The 20,004-nt window shown below is 41.7% G+C and overlaps 2 protein-coding genes across 2 annotated transcripts in view; one reads left to right on the top strand and one right to left on the bottom strand.

Annotated features, from left to right (window-relative positions):
* LOC102468420 (olfactory receptor 10V1) overlaps positions 1 to 2,177 on the top strand; it is an 8,292-nt gene extending 6,115 nt beyond the window's left edge. The window contains exon 2 of the mRNA XM_006147401.3: positions 1,826 to 2,177. Within this exon, the coding sequence (XP_006147463.2) occupies positions 1,826 to 2,033 (208 nt within the window). The 3' untranslated portion in view covers positions 2,034 to 2,177. The remainder of the gene's footprint in view (positions 1 to 1,825) is intronic.
* An 11,052-nt stretch (positions 2,178 to 13,229) lies between these two features.
* LOC106734759 (olfactory receptor 10V1) lies at positions 13,230 to 19,433 on the bottom strand. The gene is made up of 3 exons (XM_014587439.1): positions 19,362 to 19,433; positions 17,736 to 18,668; positions 13,230 to 13,502 (listed from the first exon to the last, which is right to left on the bottom strand). Exons 1-3 carry the CDS (start codon positions 19,431 to 19,433, stop codon positions 13,230 to 13,232), a joined length of 1,278 nt encoding a protein of 425 aa, XP_014442925.1.
* Positions 19,434 to 20,004: the final 571 nt, after the last annotated feature.

The following is a 20,004-nucleotide window of genomic DNA, read 5'->3' as shown; positions in this document are numbered from 1 at the left end:
CACAATGAAAATCAAATGCAGTATGACCCAGGGCTCTTTGCACAAATTCATACAGCAGGCATAAAGGCCTGGAAAAAACTCCCTGCCAAAGGAGATTTGAGCACCTCCCTTACTAACATTAGACAAGGGCCTGATGAATCTTTTTCTGACTTTGTGCATCGATTAATTACCACATCAGAAAGAATATTCGGTAATGCTGATGCAAGTACAGACTTTGTAAAACAACTGGCGTATGAAAATGCTAACGCCTCTTGTCAGGCAGCCATTAGACCACATAGAAAAAAGACGGACCTGACAGGGTACATACGTCTGTGCTCAGAGATTGGATCAGCATACCAAGAGGGATTGGCCATGGCCGCTGCCCTTCAAGGGTACACCGTCCGCCAATTCCTTGACCGCAGTAATTGAGGTAATTGTTTTAAATGCGGTCGCCCAGGACACATGGCAAAACAATGTAAAACAAAAAATATTAAAGATCAGAGACAGAATCGACCCCTTGAGTTATGCAGTAAGTGCCAGAGGGGACGTCATCCTGCCAACGAGTGCAGGTCCAAAACAGATATCCATGGCAGACCACTCATTCACTCTCAGGGAAACGGAAACAGGAGCCAGCCCCAGGCCCCCATACCCAAACAAGTTTTGGGGGCAATGCAAACTGTTCCAACAAACAATCCATTTCAGATCTCTCTAGAGCAAATTCAGGAAGTGCAGGACTGGACCTCTGTTCCACCACCCACACAGTATTAACTCCCAAGATGAGATGGGGGTACAGGCCTTGCCTACTGGAATCTTTGGCCCTTTACCTCCAAACACCTTTGCAATACTCATGGGTCGTAGTAGTGCCGCTATGGAGGGACTTCAAATCTTTCCAGGAGTAATAGATAATGACTATGAGGGAGAGATAAAAATTATGGCTCCCCTCCACAACTATTACAGCTGGAAAGTGCATAGCTCAACTCCTCCTTCCACTGCTTTCCACTCCAAATAACATCCAAACCTCCTCACAAGGTGAAAAAGGGTTTGGTTCCTCAGATGCCTATTAGGTCCAACAAATTTCCCCAAAGAAACCAATGCTTACTTTATGGTTAGATGGTAAACAATTTTCTGGACAAGACACCAGAGCCAATGTTACCATTCTCAGAAAAGACAACTGGCCCCAAACTTGGCCCCTAACACCAACCCTTGCCCACCTAAAAGGCATTGGTCAAAGCCAGAATCCAGAAAGGAGCACTAAAGTATTACAGTGGACAGACAGAGAGGGAAACCAAGGAACCATCCAACCCTTTATTATAGAAGGTCTCCCCATAAACATTTGGGGTACAGATTTGTTATCACAAATGAGCCTCATTGTGTTCAGCTCTTCTGATACAGTTACTGCACAAATGTTAGCACCAGGAAAAGGCTTAGGAAAAAATGAATCAGGTATCATCCATCCCTTGATACCAAAACCTAAATTTAATAGGACAGGACTGGGAAATTTATCCTTAGAGCCATTGATATTCCTGTACCCTTGCCATTCTTATCCCTGATATAGAGATTGTTAAGGGGGATGAACCAGTCCCCGTCCCCACCTTCGACCTCATCACAGGCAGATCCAAACGCGCTATACAATTTATTCCCATTCTGGCTATCCTGAGTATCACCGCAGCTACAGCTGTCAGCTCCACTGGCTTGGGTTATTCTCTCCATCTATGCCAAGTCACTGAGGGTCTTATCTCAGATGATCAGGAATTAGCCTCCACAGTTATCTTCATTCAGGACCAATAAGACTCCCTTGCAGAAGTAGTACTCCAAAATAGACGTGGGTTAGACCTCCTCTTGGCAGAAGGGGGGTGGTGGTCTCTGTCTTGCTTTACAGGAACGCTGCTGCTTTTACGCCAACAAGTCCGACAGAGTTTGTGACAAGCTCAACCAATTACAAGAAGATCTTCTTCAATATAGAAAACAATTTGCCAACAATCCCTTATGGACCACGTGGAACAGACTTCTCCCATTTTTACTCCCCTTGCTTGGTCCTCTTTTGGGCCTTCTGATTGTTTGTTCTTTGGGGCCTATACTTTTTAATAAGCTCATGGCATTCCTTAAACAACAAATCGATTCAATAAAAATGCAGCCTATCCAAGTCCACTATCACAACCTGGAGATGGAAGACCGCAGGGCCTAGACTGTGCTCCTGCCTGAGGCGCTGAACAAAGACAGGTAAGAGAGTCTGAGCCTGTAACAGCTGTACAGTCCTCCCACCCAAGACAGGAAACCCATCATTGCAATGGGATTCTCCAATGACGGGTAAGGATGGACATGTGGCTCTAAAAAACGACTCCAACCTAAGACAGGCACGATTCCCCCAGGTGTTTCTCCTCTCTTTGAAAAAATAAAAAAGGGGGACATGTGGAAGGCACTGCATACGGAAGCCATCTTGAGCTATCCACCATCTTGGAAACCATTAGGTTTTACTTCCTCATTGAGCAAACCATTTCTCAGAAATCATGTGACCAACTGTTCTCCCTGGGGGCAGTTGGGTTTCTAGGCAATGGGAGAGATCCACCCACATCAATGATTGGCTCACACTGTTCTATCTCATTTGCATTTCGAGCAACTGATTGGTGCCCACCAGCCTGTATATAAGCTCACAATTCTTCCTTAATAAACAAGACTTGATCAGCACCTCGTCTTGTCTCCACTCTGTGTGTCTGTGTGTTTGTCCCATCTCTCACTCCCTCCCTCAGGAAACCTGCCCTGCGGATCGGGACACTCAGCCAGAATGTTGGCCCAGAGAATTAAGGGCAAATAAATGATGTTGTATTGGGTAATTAAGTCATTAAGTCCCTTGAATGGATTAGTGCTTTATAAGAGATGGAAGAAACCAGCTTATGCCATTTTTCTCTTTTATTAATCATTTATTTAATTTTATTTATTATTATTATTTAATTTTCTATAGGGCATGTGAGCTTTCCAGAGAGACAGAGAGAGAGAAAGCAACCCTCCAGGTCCAGGACTTGAACCGCAGTAAGCCATGTGGGAGTCCAGTGCCTTAACCGCCACACTACCAGCTGGCTCCCATTTTTATCTTTTGTCCCTTTCACCCTGTAAAGACACAGCACTCAAGTAGTCATCTTGAGGGACCAGCAGTTAGCATAAGGGCTATGTTGTTGAACTCCCATGTAATCGACCCTGGTTCGAGTCCCAGACCCGGTGACTTAAACTCACACCAGGCGCATGTGCGTGCATGCCCAAGATCCCAAGAGGAGATCGGAGGTGAAGGGATTGTGGTGTGGCCATCCCCCCTGGGGGGGTGATTTCTCACTTTCTGTCTCTCTGTTTCTCTCTGGCTTCCTGGCGAGTGCACACGCCCTATAGCAAAAAAAAAAGTCATCTTGGACACAGAGTCCAAAGCCTTCACCAGAAACCAAACCTGCCAGTATCTTAAACTTAGACTTCTTAGCCTCCGATTGGGAAGAAATAAATTTCTGTTCATAATAAATTAACAAGTCTCAAGTATAACTATTCCTCATGGGAGGAGGAGGGATGTTTTCTGTTCTCCTTCTTCTCTCTGTCTCTGTGTCTTTCTCTGGGAAGCCTTCCAGGAAAAAAAAGAAAAAAGAAAAAAAAAAGTTACTTCAGTAAACACATGAATGATAAGGAAGTAAAATAGCCTTGTTGCCGATATGGAGAAAGTTTTAATGGTCTGGATGGAAGATCGAACCAGTCACAGCATGCCTTTAAGCCTAATTCAGAGCAGTGCTCTAACTCTTCAGTTATTCGAGGGATGAGAGAGGTGAGGGAGCTGCCAAGGAAAACTGTAAAAGGTAGCAGAGGTTGTTTCATGAGGTTTAAAAAAAGAAAGAAGCCATCTCCATAACATCAAAGTGCAGGGTGGAAGCAGCAAGTGCTGATGAGGCTAAAACCACTGATGAAAGTGGCGACACCAGACAAAAGATTTTTCTGTGTGGACAAAACAGTCTTATACTGGAAGAAGATGCCATCTCAGACTGTCATTGATAAAGAGAAGTCAGTGTCTGTGCTCTATAAATGGAGCCACAAACCCTGGATGACAGGTCACTTGCTTACAGCATGGCTTACTGAATATTCTAACCGGGCACTTATGTGTGCGTGCCCAAACTCCCAAGAGAAACTGTGACAAGGCCATCTCTCCTAGAGAGGAATTACTCACTTTCCCTTTCACTGTCTCTCTCTCTCTCTCTGACAAACACACACGCTCTATGGCAAAAGCCTTAAAAACAAAAAAACAGAAATGCATTTCCTCACTTCTGAAGGCTGCAAATCCAAGTTCAAGGTGTCAGTAGGATTGATTTCTTCTGAGGCCTTTATCCCTAACTCGGGGATACTAGTCTTCTCCCTCTGTCACGGTCATTCTTCTGTGCTTGTCTGCGTCCTACTCGCCTCTTTTTATAAATCATGTTGGAATAGGGTCCACCCTAATGACATTACTTAATCTTGATTACCTCTTTAGATACCTCATCTCCAAATCTATTCTAAGGTACTGAGGTTTAGGACCTCAGCATATGAATCTGGGGAGACACAATTCAGCCCATAAAAAGCTTTAGTCTCAGAACATACAAAACCAGAGGATTATGCTTATTAATATCTAAGATAGCGTCAAACACTGAGTATCATTTCTAAATTAGACTACTACTTTCTATTTACTTCTATTGTATGCTGAAGATTTTCACACATTGGAGAGGCTTCTGTCATGCTTTTCCACTCTGATAGGGATGGTTTCTTAGCTGCTTCTTAATCAGAAAACAAAATATTGGGTTGCATAGGAAAATGCATCATGACTTTTCCGATGACCCAAAAGAACAACTTGGGCATGACTAAATGAGACAGCAGTTACCCTTCTTTTCTCCTAAGGATAGAAAGATGAAGTGCTAAGATTCCATGCGTATCTAACTTGGGAAGACATCCTCCTTCCCAAAGTGGTTTCAGTTGGAGGTCTTTTGGAAGTCAGATGTTGCCATGTGACTTTCTCATTATTTAAAAGCTGTAGAATGGTATCAGTGGGGACAGTAAGTAACTGGCTAGAGTGTGTGTACATGTTCATTATAAATTACAAACTTGGGACTTGCCCTGTAGCCCAGTAGTTAAAGAAACCTGTCTGTCTCTGTCTCTGTTTCTGTCTTTCTCTCTCTCTCTGGTAAGCACAAGCACCTTGTGGGGGATGAAGCAACTTTATGTGTTCAACCACCATTTGGTGAATCTTTGCATACTTCTCAACTTGAGAAGCTGGACATAGCCTCTAGCTCTGCACAAATGCTTGCTTTATCTTTAGTAGTTAGGTGGTTCAGAATCAATGGCAACTTGAAAAAAGGGAAAGTCTGAGTCTCCTACACTGTACATCTGTGATATTATGTATTTCCTTCTACTGACATAATGAAGGAACTAAGAAAAGTTCTCTTTCTTTTTTTTTTTCTTTTTAGATTTTTGTCATGGTTTCTGTGCTCACCAAAGAGAGAGGCAGAAAAAGAGGAAGAAAATGACAAATCACCACCACCACCACCCCGGGGGGACAGCCATGCCACAGTCCCTCTCCTCCACCCTCCCCTGGGACCATGAGCACACATGCATGTATGCACAGCATGGCCGTCAAGCTGCCAGGTCCAGAACTTGAACCATGGAATGGACTATGTGGGATCCAGTGCCTCAACTACCATGCCACCCTCTGGTCCAAAAAAGTTGTTTTTGTAATTCCTTCACTTTCTGCTTATATTTGTCATTTAATCTGAAGTGAAGTTCTTATACTGGATCTACAGTTGGATCTTGTGGGGGGGGTTTTTTTAGATCCATTTATCCACTCTTTTTTTATTGGGATTTTAGCTCATTAACATTTAAATCATAGTGTTTGTTTGTTTTGAGAGGTTTTTGCTACAGGGCATGTGCACTCTGCCAGAAAGACAGAAGAGACAGACAGAAAGCTAGAAAGCACCCCCCAGGGGGGATGGCCATGCCGCAATCCCTTCTCCTCCATTCTCCTCTTGGGATCTTGGGCACGCATGCATGCATGCATGCATGCACATGTGCCCAGTGTGAGTTTAAAGCCGCCAGGTCCAGGACTCGAACCATGGGCAACTACATGGGAGTTCAGTGACACAGCCATTATGCCAACTGCTGATCCTGACATTTAAATTATTGTTAGGGAAGGATTTACTATTGCCATTTTGATGTTTTCTGTTTGTGTTATACTTTCTTTGTCTCTTTTATTTCTTTCTGTCCTTCATTATGCTTCATTGTTGTTTTCTGTTGATAGGTTTTGACTTATTTCTCTTGTTCTTTTCTGCAACTTCCATTGAAATTCTGTTTGTGGTTAACACTGGGCTTATACTAAATATCTAATATTTATAACAGTATAAAACAGTATGTTTTAAATTGTGAATAATTTAAATTGCCTTGCATATAGAAACTCTGTTTTTATCTTTCTTCTCCTCAACTTTTGATGTTACAGTTTATAGCTATTTATATTATATATCCATAATATATTTCAGTTATAGATATTTTTAACTATTTGTTTTTAATCTTATTTATCCATTCACTTATTTTTTAATTTGACCAGAGAGAGACACAGAAAAAGAGAGAGAGAGGGAAAGTAAGAAAGCAAGCCACCAGGTCTGGGACTCAAACTGTTGTCAGCCATGTGGGATTGTCTAGCACCTTAACCACCACTCCACCTACTGATCTCCCTCTAGTTATTTTTTAAAAGAGATTTTTGCTATAGGATGCGTGCACTTGCTGGAGAGACAAAAAGAAAGTGAAAAATCACCTCTCCAGGGAGGATGACCATGCCCCAATTCCTTCCCTTCCATTCTCCATGCATCCAGCATGAGTTTTATGCTGCCAGGTTCAGGACTCGAACTGCAGTTGGCCATGAGGGAGTCCAGTGACATACCATTATACTATCTGCTGGTCCCTAGTTATTTTTAGTTCTTTAGTCTTTTACCTTTTATAGTAGAATTAAAAGAGATTTGCCACCAGCATTATAATAAAATACTTTCATCTGTCTATACGTTTACCTTTACCAACAAGTTTCACACTTTCTTATGTTCTTGTGTTGGTGCTTAGCATCCCTCATTTCAACTTGAAAAGCTCCATTAGCATTTATTGTAAGGCAGATAGAGTGATGATAAACTTCCTCAGCTTTTGATTGAAAGCTTTCTCTCCCCTTCATTTCCAAAGTACAGGTTTTCCGAGCATATTAGTCTTGGTTGGCATTGTGTGTGTGTGAGAGAGGGAGAGTGTGTGTGTGTGTGTTTGTGTGTGTGTGTGTGTGTGTATGTGTATGTGTTTCTTTCATATTTTGAATATGTCATACTACTCTTTTCTTGCCTGTAAGGTTTCTATTGAAAGATCTGTTGACAGTCCTATAGGATTTACTTGTACATAACAAATCACTATTCTCTTGCTGCTTTCAGATTTGTCTCTCTTTTTAATTTTTGATACTTTGATGGCAATATGTCTCATTGTGAGCCTCTTTAGAATCTTCATATTTATTGCCCACTAGGCTTCTTGGATTTCAATGTCTACTTTCTTCTCCAGACTTGAGAAGTTTTCAGTCATTATTATTCCCAATAAGCTCTCTACATTTTTCTCTCTCTTCTTCTTTAGGGACTTTCATAGAACATATATGGAGTCATTCAGTGGTGTGTAATCAATCTCTTAAAGTGTTTTCAGTCTTTTTTATTTGCTTCTCTGATCAGATGACTTCCAATGACCTAATTCTCTCTTGTGTTTAATATAGTTGTATTCAAACCCTCCATTGGATTTTTCAGTTCACTTATTGTGAACTTCACATTTCTGTTAGATACTTTTTAATATTTCTTATATGTTTGTTGAAATTGTCATTTTGCTCATACATTCTTCTCATCTTGTTGAGCAACTTTATGACCATTATTTTGAATTCTCTATCAGATACATCACATCTTCACTGCGTAAGTGCTGATTTGAGCCAGCAAGTGGTGTGGGGGTTAAGGCAGCTGAATCCCACATAGCCAATTATACAATGTGAGTCCTAGACCTAGTGGCTCAAAAAACACATCAGGTGCATGTGCATGTGCATGTGTGCCCAAAATCTTAAGAGTTGAGAATGAAGGAGAAGAGACTGTGGCATGGCTATCCTCCCTAGAGGGGTGATTCCTCTCTCTCAATCACTCTGGCAACTATACATCCCCTATATCAAAACTTTTAAATGAGGGACAAGTAGATGGTGTAATAGAGGTCACTGGACTGCCACGTAGTCAACCATGGTTCCAGTTCCAGATCTGGCAACTTCAAACTCAAGCCAGGCATATGTGCGTGTAAGCCCAAAATCCCTAGAGGAGAATGGAGGGGAAGGGATTGCGATGTGGCCTTTCCCCGGGGGCGGGGGGGTTGATTTCTCACTTTCTGTCTCTCTGTCTCTCCAGTGAGTGCACAAGCCCTATAGCAAAAATCTCTCTCTTAAAAAAAGAAAGAAAAAATACATAAAAACCTTTTTTAAAAAATTAGGATTGGGAAGAGTCCAGGAGGTGGAGCAGTGGTTAAGGTTCTGGACCCCCACATGGCTGACCACAGTTCAAGTCCTGATTCTGGTGGCTTGAAAATCAATGGGGCTGGCAGGTGGCAGTAGCTAAGACACTGGACACCCATATGACCAAGCACAGTTTGAGTCCTGGACCTGGTGGTCCCACATGACAGACCACAGTTTGAGTCCTGGACCTGGTAGCTTGTTTTCTCACTTTCTCTCTCTTTGGTGAACACATGTGTCCTATAGAAAATTAAAATAATAATAATAAATACATTTTTTTAAAAAGAATAGAAAAGAATATCATGCCAGACATGTGTGTATGTGCATGTCCAAAATCCTGAGAAGAGAATGGAGGAGAAGGGATTGTGGTGTGGCCATACTGCATCGGGGATGATTTCTCATTTTCTCTATATACATCTCTGTTTCTCTCTGTCTCTCTCCACCGAGCACATGTGCCCTATGACAAAAACTTAATTTATTTTTAAATTGTATTCATTTATAGAGACTTATTTTAGTTTTTTGTTTATAATATATTTCCTTGTTTCTTCATTTTCCTTGATTCTCTATGTTGATTTCTGTTCATTAGATAAAATACCCACTTCTCCCAGTCTTGAGAATCTGGCTTTGTGTTCATCATTAAGATAAATTACCAATTATTCAGGCCAGAAATTCTGGGTGCCTCTCAAACTCTTGTGCTTGTCCAAACTGCCATCTGTGCACTTATTGGGCCCCAGGAGGCTAGAATGTGCCAAGTCCCATTAGTGCTCTGAGGTATTCATATGAGTGCTGAGCTCCTGTAGCTACTAGTGCTAGGAGATATAGAAGCCAGTCCCTCAAGTAAAAGCTATAACAATTGGGGTGCAGGCTGACATATGGCATGGAGGTTAAGGCAGCTGGTTCCCACATGGCTGCCTGACTGTACAGTTCCAAGTCCTGGACCTGGCGGCTTGAAAATCACACTGGGCACGTGTGTATGCATGCCCAAAATTTCAAGAGGAGAATGGAGAAAAGATTGCAGTATGGCCATCCTTCCTGGTGAGTGATTTCTCACTTTCCCTCCCTCTCTCATCTCTATATCTCTCTGGGGAGTGTACATGCCTTATTGGAAGGAAAAAAAAAAAGTTGAGTTGCCTCAATGTGTGTGTGGCGGGGGTGGGGAAATATACACACACACTCTTCCAGGGATAAGCTAATTTTACTGTTGGAGAAAACCAGGGAAAAAAGACCAGAAGTGCCCATGTGACCTTTAAGCTCCTTGATGACAATTAATTACCTGCACTATTGGCTCCAAGGTGCATGCTAGTTAGAAACCCAACCTTTGGGCACCAGCTAGGGAAATATAGAGTCTGTGGGAGAAACTGGATTCCATGCTGAGCCCATTGAATCTGTTCATACACACATTTAAAACTATCTCTTTGGGGACTGGCAGGTAGCCATGGTGGTTGAGGTAGTTGAGGATTCCCACATGGTAAACCATGGTTCAAGTCCTAGATCCAGCAACTTGAAAATCAATCTGGGTGTGTTTGCATGTATGCCCAAAATCCTGAGGGGAGAATGGAGAACTATTTCTTTGTTCCCTATGGTCCTTGGGGACTTGAAAGTGTCAGTCCCCAACGGCTTCCAGAGCTAGGTGGTTTATTAGCTAATATCTTGTGTGGTAAAACTTGGGATGCTAAATCTATCCTCCAAACATTTTGCTTCTGGCAGGAAGAAGCTAGAAGACGAAGGTTCATTCACAATGGCAAGGTGTTGTGCTTAGTGTTGGGTTTGTGGTGCCAGTGTGTTTCAGATGTTCTAACCCATTCCAGTGTGGGTTTTTGGTTTTTTTTCAGTTTCTTAGTGTACAGAAGTCTCTACACTAGCTTCTGAATTTCTCTCAGAAGGAGTTGACCCACGTATAGCTGCCTGTTCAATGTGTCTGTAGAAGTCAAGTGATCTCTATCATCTCACCAATATCATGCCTATGAATTCTGTGTTTGGTTTGGTTTTGAAGTTTATTTTATTTCTCCCACGAGTGAGAGAGGCAGAGGCAGGAACCCCTACAGGATCTTGATGCCATGATCTACCCCTGGCTTCAGCCAACCCAAATTATAGGCACACCTGCCCAGGGTACTCAGGGAGTCTCTAGGTACAAGCTAGAAAAATTCCGACATGCATCAGTTTTCTTCTCTCTCTTTTTTTTTTTTTTTTAAGAGGTTTTCGCTATAGGGCAAAAATCACCCCCCGGGGGGATGCCCACGCTGCAATCCCTTCTCCTCCTTTCTCTTCTCGGGATCTTTGGCATGCACGCACACGTGCCCGGCATGAGTTTAAGCCCCCGGGTCCAGGACGCAGACCGCGGTCGACTATGTGGGAGTCCAGCAACATAGCCATTACGCTAACTGCTGGTCCCCCGATATGCATCAGTTTTGCAGAACATTGCATTTTACTGTGATGTCACCATCTAGCTCAGAATTTCCGTTTTAAATAACATATTGGCAAGTCACACAACAAACAAGCAATATAGTGAACAATTAATATTTCAGCCCCAGCCTCCAGTATGCAGTAGCATACTGCTCTGTAGTGCCAGAAGCCACATAGCCTACCACAAGTTTGGACTGTGAGTCTATCTGAAACATGCTGAACAGGCTTGTATCCAAGATCCTGAGTAGCTGGAAGGCTAGGGGGAGGGGATCATGGTGCAACAAGATACTGTGGAGGGTGCTCTCCTCATTAAAAAACTTTAAAAATTAATATTGTAATATAAAAGGAGTTAAACTATGGAGAGACTTTGTGATTGGATACTGGTTTTGTTTTGTTTTGTTTTGTTTTGTTTTTTAGGGAGAAATTTTTGCTATAGGGCATGTGGACTTGCCAGAGAGACAGAAAGCAATAAATCACCCTGCAGGGGGGATAATGACTACACTCCAATCCCTTCTCCTCCATTCTCTCGGAATCTGAGCAAGCACACACTCTCACCCAGTGTGAGCTTTAAGCCCCCAAGTCCAGGACTCAAACCACAATCAACTGTAACCATTGTACCATCTGCTGGTCCCAAAGATAGTCTTTTTTGAGGACCTAAAACATAATAGACATTGATCTGGATGCATGAAGTGGATGTTAGCTTTTTTTGTCATTCCAAACAAGCTTAATCTGGACAAAAATAATTTGAGTGGATGTGAGATATAAAAACATTACAAATTTGTATAAAATACATGATATATTGAGACAAAATATCCTCTAAAATATATTAGACTGTTATGTAGAACAATGCAACAAAATTTTCTTTTGACAACATTGGATTTTTATGTCATCCAAGAGTATTCAACTATTTTTTTAATTCCAAAAGCCCCTTAAGAATGTATTGAGGGACCAGTAGTTAGCACAATGGCTATGTCGCTGGACTCTCATGTAGTCGACCGCAGTTCAAGTCCTGGACCCAGTGGCTTAAACTCATGCCAGGCACGTATGCATGCGTGCCCAAGATCCCGAGAGGAGAATGGAGAAGGGATTGCGACGTGGCCATCTCCCCTGGGGGGTGATTTCTCTCTTTCTGTCTCTCTGTCTCTCTCTGTCTCACTCTGTCTCTCTGGTGAGCACATGCGCCCTATAGCAAAAACTTCTAAAAAAAAAAAGAATGTATTGAATACATAATTACCGAATATAAATTTGAAGTTATTGCCAAATACCTAATAGAAGAATTGAGTGAGTGTCATGCCTTTAAAAATACAGCAGAGTCAGAATGCAATGCCCTTTAAGAAACTGCTGATGAGCTGAGAGAGGTCAACAAGATGGCAGAGCAGGAGATCTAGCCTTTATCCCCATGGTGAGGAAAACAAATGAAAAGAAAAGAAAGAGAAGAAACAGGTACTCAAAAATAAAATATCCCAGAAAGGACTCAAGAGTTCAATTAAGAGCCTATAACAACACAGTGTTGTTACAAATGAGAATAACAACACAGAGGATCACTGAAGAGACCAGTTTGGCAGAGATAGCTAGATAGCTAGGGTCAAAGAAGAAGGGCGGGGGAGATATCTGTACTAGCTCTGAGGCGGTGCCATCTTAGTCCCCTGTGACCTGAATTCTGGAGAATCCAATAGCATTTGCCATGAAAGAACAGCCCCTGGGAGAGCCAGTGGCTTCTTGCAACTTCCTCAGCAGTGGACCCTGTATATTGCAGTGACACCAACTCTAAGAACATGTTCCATGGCAAACAGCTTTTGACACTGAGTTAAACAGCAGCCACTGTCTCCAAAGACCCACTGGAGATGGAGATACTTCTGTAACCCATGCAGAGGAGGTACTTTTGTAAAACCCTGGGGAAAAGACTGCCCTCCCTCTAACACCACACATGCATCAAACCTCAGTGCCATGGCCGCTCTTCATGAACTAATGTTCCAGACCTCGGCTCTGTGGCTGCTTTATGCACACCCCTGCTACAGACTAAGCTCCGTGGCCGCTTCAGGGGCATATGCTCCTCAGACACCACTGCCACCACCACTGAGAGGGTACATATAATCCATACCTGGCACCCAGAGGGGCCCTCTCAGCCACAACATCATGAATCTTGACATGAATCATTAACACTCAGCTTCTCAGTGATTTCTGTGTTTATTGCAATCACTCCCAAGACACTGAGTGCTATGCTCCTCAACACTCTATGTTCTTCAGCCATTGCAGCATACAAAATTTCCCTAAAACTTAGAAGTTCAAAACAAAAATCATTTATTATCTCCTAGAGCTTTAGAAGGTCAGGAATCAGGCGCAGCTTAGCTGCGTGTTCCTGGCTCAGTGCAGTGAACATGCTGGCTGGAGCTCCAAGGCTTGACGAGGGTTGAAGGATCTGTGCCCAAGATGGCTCACGTACATGGCTTCTGGAAGGAGGCATCAGTTCCTCACTGACAGTTCGTACGAAGACGTAGATCCTCACTACATGGACAACACCATAGGGCTTCTTGATTGTCCTCAGGGCATGGTAGCTTCTCCCCGAGTGAATAATATAAAGATGCTAAAGCCACGGTATATTTTATGACCCAGCATCGGAAGTCAAACACTATAACATTTGCCACATTCTAGGAGCTAGAGTTAAATTTTTTTTCAAGATTTACCTCTCTAATTTTCTTCTTTATTCGTGATAATGTGCATATGAGAGTGAGAGACAAAGAGATGGAGAGAGAGAAAATGAGCACCCTCCACAAAGTCTGGTCACACCAAGCTGCCCTTTCCCAGTCTCCCAGTCCACTGCAACTTGGACCCTCACATATGTGCTGACATGTTTCAGATCAACCAGGCTGGGGATTCAAATGGCAGTCACCTTGTGAATGTGGCTTCTCCTGAGCAGTGTGTGACTGCTGGGCTACAGAGTGAGTCCGAGAAATAAATGATCACATGCAACCTACACTCAAAGGGAGAGCTCTTAGGCTCCACTTTGTAAGAGAGAGTTTAGGTGGGAGGGGACGAGAATTTGTAGACATATTTTAAAACCACCACAACCTACTTGAAAGCACACTCCAAAACTTTTGACCAATGGCACACTTTCTGGCAAGTTCTAATATTGTGACATAAATGATTATAAAGCATCAGTGATACAAATAATGTGGTATTGGTAAAAGTATATACTGACTCAGGGAACACACTTTATGGAACAGAGTAAGCAGCCAGGAAACAGTGCTTAACATAAATATGCATTAGTATGCAATAAAGAGGACCTCTCAATTCTGTGGAAACATGATTTGAAAAGTATGCTGAAGTAAGGCTGGCAAGTGGCATGATGGTTAAAATGTTGGACTTCCAACATGGCTGACCATGGTTTGAGTCCCAGATCTGGCAGCTTGCTTTCTTTCTCTTTCTATGGTCAATTTAAGAATAAAAATAATAAAAAGTAAATAAGTAATTATTTAAAAAAAAAAAAAAAGGAAAGTATGCTGAAGTAATCAGTTATGTATCTTGGTAGGAAAGCCAAAGTCTCATAGCATAGCATACAGAATGAATTCTAAAGTGGCAAATAAGATCATGTGAAATTTTGAGACCGGCAAAAGGTAAAATGATTACAATGCTGGACTCCCACATAGTCAATCACGGCTCAAGTTGTGGACCTGGTGGCTTAAAACTCATGCCAGGTGTGTGTGTGCAAGTGCCCCAAATCCCAAGATCCCAAGAGGTAACTAGAGAAGAAGGAAGTGTGGTGTGGCCATTCCCTGGGGGAGGGTGGGTGGGGAGGAAGGAACTTCTCTCTTTCTCTCTCTGTTTTTCTGGCAAGTGCACACACCCTATAGCAAAAGTCTTTCTGGAAAAAAAAAAAAGTAAAAGAAAAGCAGCAAGGGGCCAGCAGATAGTATGGTAGTTAAGAGCGCTGGGCTCCCACATGGCTGACTGCGGTTCATGTCCCGGACCTGGCAGCTGGCTTTCTCACTTTCCTTCTCTCTCACTCTGTCCCTCTCTGCTCAAATTTAAATAAATAAATAAAACTTAATAAAATAATTCTAAAAAAAGATAAACTGCCAAAACAAAATATGAATGAATATGTGTATGATTTCAGGAAGAATTTTGAGAATGTATTTGTTATAAAACTGGAAAAATCACACAACAAAAATGTGAATACTGTATTTTAGAAGGATAAATATATACGAATATAGATAAAACCATTAAAAACTTACAAAATATTTTCCATATATATTATAGAAAGTGTTCATATAAAATACTAAGATATAAGACTCAATCCTAAAACTTTAAAGAGGCCTTGAAAAATCCACCAAAAAAATTACAAATGGCTATAAAATATGTAACAAGAAGGATTAGATTAACAAGTAAATGCAAATCAGATAAATAGGTGCCATTATACAACAACAAATTGACAAAGAGTAGAAAGCATTTTAAAAAGACAGAGAAAAGGAAGGAATGAGAAAAGAAAGCCCTTTGTTGACCATGAAATTACAAGGTGAACATGTATGTAAATTGTTGGTGTGAGTATAAATTAATATTCCCTCCTTAATGCATTTGGCAATGTGTATCTAGGGGGGGTTAAATATTTTAATCTTTTTTTTTTTTGGAGAGGTTTTTGCTATAGGGTGTGTGCGCTTGCCAGAAAGACAGAGAGAGAGAGAGACAGAAAGAGAAAGCAAGAAATCACCCCCAGGGGGGATGGCCACACTGCAATCCCTTCTCCTCCATTCTCTTCTTGGGATCTTGGGCACGCACGCACACGGGTCTGGCGTGAGTTTAAGCCACCAGGTCCGGGATTCGAACCACGGTTGGCTACATGGGAGTTCAGCAACATAGCCATTACACTAACTGCTGGTCCCGAGATTTTAATCTTAAAAATGTACAGAGTTACATGAACTGAATTAAATACAAGCACAGTTACTTCAGTGATACTTACAATAGTGAAAAATGTATAGCCATCTAAATGCCAATAATGAAAAATGGGTATGTGATAACAAAATCATATTTTACAAAGATACTTCAGTATGGCAGATATTTATGTTATAAGTTAAAGGAAAAAGTAGTATGTAAAAACTCTGCATAAGGTAATATACATGATGTATAAAATACCCAAAAAGTATCTGTAGTTGGGATTTTTTTTAATCTTTTTTTTAACTATATTCACATCTGTTTTCCAATTTTTCTAGATGTGTACTATATTTATGAATGAAAAAAATGTTTAGAGATTTTTGCCATAGAGTGTGTGAGCTCTCCAGAGAGACAGAGAGAAATCACCCCCGAGGGAGATAGCCATGCAGCAATCCCTTCTCCTCCATTCTCTTCTCGGGATTTTGGGTACACATGCACATGCACTCAGCATGAGTTTCAAGTTGCTGGGTCTGGGAACCACACTGTGGTCGACTATGTGGGAGTCCAATACCTTAACCACTATGCCACCTGCTAGTCCCATGAATGGAAATATTTTAAAAGATGAACCATAACAAGATACAGAACAAGAATGGAGAAAGGAGGGGCCAACAGGTGGAATGGCTATTAAGGTGGCGGATAGCTAACTACTGTTCAAGTGTCAGACCCAGTAGCGTGAAAATCAGGTTAGTCACATGTGCATGCATGTCCAAACACCCAAGAGAAGGACTGGTGGCACCCTAGGGGAGTGATTTCCCACTCTTCCTCTTTCTGTCTCTGTCTCTCTCTGGCAAACACATACCCTATAGTGAAAACAACAACAACAACAAAAAAGAATGGAGAAAGGAAATTCTCATATCAGTTCGACAAAACAATCATTAATCCTTTAAATCCTTCCTGACATTTTTCATTCTGAATAAAGAGAATGTACAGTGAAGATATATTTTCCAATTTTGAACAGCACCAATTCTGTTTTTTTAAAAAACAAAACAAAGCAAAATGAAAAATGGTAAATACTTGGGGCCTGGCAGGTGGCATAATGGTTAACGTGCTAGGCTCCCACATGGCTGACAGTGGTTTGAGTCCCTAACTGAGCAGTTTGAAAATCAAGCCAGGCACATGTGCATGTGTGCCCCAAATCCCAAGAGGATAATGGAGGAGAAAGGGTTGTGGCATGACCATCCCCCCTTAGGGGTGATTTCTTACTTTCCCCCACTCTGTCTCTCCCTGTCCCTTTCTAGCAAGTGCATATACCCTATAACAAGATTGTTTTTTAAAAGGCAATATATACCAGACAATATATATAACTTCTCTATGTTAAGCTGTCTCATAGTAAACATTTCCCAAATAAATAGAAAGAAAAACAAGAGTTTATGAGAGGAAACAAAGAACTGTTAGTGGTCTTAGAAGAGATACCTTTCAGTTATGCTACAAATACTTGGTTCAATGCCTCACGTATGTCAAGCTCTTCACAGCATTGTGGAGAGTTGACACAAAACAGGAAAGTTCTTTGCCATCACCCATTAACTCAATAAAAACATATTGAGTGTCTAACTAAGCTAGCCACTGTTCTAGGCAACCAAAATAAAACCTTTTGGCGTTTCTACTTATTTTAGCCACTGTTCTAGGCACAGAGGATGAATCAGTGAACAAAACAAATTTCTGCTCAAATAAATTTCTTGCATTTTAAATGACAACCTACTTTCAAAGTTTATACTGGAGTCAGAAGCTATCATACAATAGAACTAGGACATAAAAAAGTAGCAAATTCCATTCCTCAAATGTTTAGGTCATCCAACACCAGAATTTATCATTTTCTAAGCAATTAGTGTCTGCTATTTTTATATGAGCCCAGAAACTCCATTTTCTAGTACAGTAAATGTCTTTTCACTACCTTATTTAGTGCATCTTTCAGCTCCTTGTTTCTCATGCTGTAGATCAAGGGATTCAAGAAAGGGGTGACAAAGGTGTAGACCACAGACACCACGCGGCCCATTTCCGGGTTGTAGCTGGAGCTGGGGCGTAAGTAGATAAGGCTACAGCAGCCATATTGGAGGAGAACCACCGTCACATGAGAAGAGCAGGTGGAGAAGGCTTTGTGCCGTCCCTCTGCTGAGCGGATCTTCAAAATGGCAGCCACAATGAAGATATAGGAGACGGAGATCAGAGAAAAGGGGATGGTAAGAATGATGACACTGACAATGAAGATCATGGCTTCGGGCGTTCGAGTATCTCCACAAGCCAACCTCAAGACTGGGAGTACATCACAGTAGAAGTGAGTGATTACATTGTGGCCACAAAATGGTAAGTTGAAAATAAGCACTGTCAGTAGTAAAGCTAGGATGAAACCGAGGACCAGGGCTCCCACAGACAGCTGAGCACACAGCTGCCATCTCATGATGAGAGTGTAACGCAAGGGATCCCGGATTGCTACAAACCGATCATAAGCCATGATCCCCAAGAGGATACAGTCAGCACTGCCCAGAAAGATAAAGAAGAACATCTGTGTGCCACACCCAGTGAAAGAGATGGGTATTCTCCCCATGGTCAGGAGGTTGACCAAAGCCAGGGGAGCAACAGTAGAAGAGTAAAAGATCTCCAGAAATGCCAGATTGGCCAGAAAGAAGTACATGGGGGTGTGGAGTGAATGCTCAGCCCAGACAGTGAGAAAGATGGTGGCATTACCAACGAGACTGCCAATGTACAGTAGCAGGAAAATCACAAATATAAATATCTGTACCTCCAGGATGGGTGAAAATGGGTAAAAATGGAACTGGATCTCTGCAGTTTGGTTTTCATCCCCCATAAAAGTGGCACATTGGATTTTCTAAGAAAAAAAGAGGAAAAAATGTTAGGAAAGAACATGCTGTGTCTTAGGATAAAGATGATGGTATTGTTTTATCACCTATAGTTTTAATAATTATGTAAATGAACTTATGTTGTATAAGCCACTATTTTTGTCTATGTCTTCACTTCATCTTTTCAAGGGTGGCTGAGGCTAAATATATAAACCCTAGGGGCTGGCAGGTGGCATGGTAATTAAGGGCACTGAACTCCCACATGGCCGTCCACGGTTCAAGTCCCGGACCTGGCGACTTGCTTTCTCCCTCCTCGCCCTCTCTCTCTCTCTGGCTCTCTTGTTCTGTCCCTCTCTGGTCAAATAAAACTAAGTAAATAAATAAATTTCAAAAATATGTAAAGCCTATTGCCACAAATAAGAACCATGTTAAATTGATCCATGTGGCATTTGAGCTCAGAACTTTGACTTCATTTCGCTTGTGCAAGAACCAAGTGAACTAATAACCCCCGCGCTTCTTTCTGAAAATACAGCAATCATCTACCAGCCACCAGATATGAAGACATATAATCATGATTCCATAATATCCTGATTCCGTAATACCCTGTCTCTGTCTTCTATGAGAAAGGGTACTACATTTTTTTCTGAAAGCCTGTCTTCCTAGAGAGAAAAAAGAATTGACTTGTGCCCATTGAGCCTCACAAAGCATGATGGCTCCATTACTGGTCTGTGGTTGCAGAGGCAGCTCGAAGTCTTCTGATACACTGGCTCTTTAATGTTCCCACAGTATCCCATGCCTTTTATAAACTTTCGCTATGCTTTTCACCAAGAGTCAAGGAAAATATAGCAGTTGTAGAAATAGCAGCCATATGGACTTCCAGCTTTGGAGAGTTTACCGATATTCTTCTCCCCATTACATGTAGTACACAATCTTGTGCATGGTAGATGATGAAGGGAATATTTTATACACCTTTCTAAAACTGACGTTCATTCTATTTTTATGATCATTTACTTTATACATGTCTATATTCCTCGTAATTACATAGTCTCCTACGGGATAAGGATTGTGTCGTATTCCTTATCCTTTAATTCCTAGTCAGTGACCAATAAATATGTGTGGAGTGATGAGTATATGAACGTCTCTTTTACATCTGGAGCAGCTTTTATTTAGGTAGAGCACACGGTTTTGTAAAGGGTGGCTTATGGCTTCACAGAAGGAAAATATTTTTCTTACAGGCCTACTACAGCATCATTTCTTTTTGTTTAGAAAACAAGATCCTAGCAGATGGTATGGTGGCTAAGGCACTGGACTGTCATATAGCTGACTGTGGTTCAAATCCCAAGCCTGATGGCTTGAAAATCACAG

Source organism: Tupaia chinensis, unplaced genomic scaffold (genome assembly GCF_000334495.1).
Source record: "Tupaia chinensis unplaced genomic scaffold, TupChi_1.0 Scaffold000213_1, whole genome shotgun sequence".
NCBI lineage: Eukaryota > Metazoa > Chordata > Mammalia > Scandentia > Tupaiidae > Tupaia > Tupaia belangeri.
The sequence above is the reverse complement of the archived record's forward strand: the minus strand, read 5'-3'. Positions and strand labels throughout refer to the sequence as shown.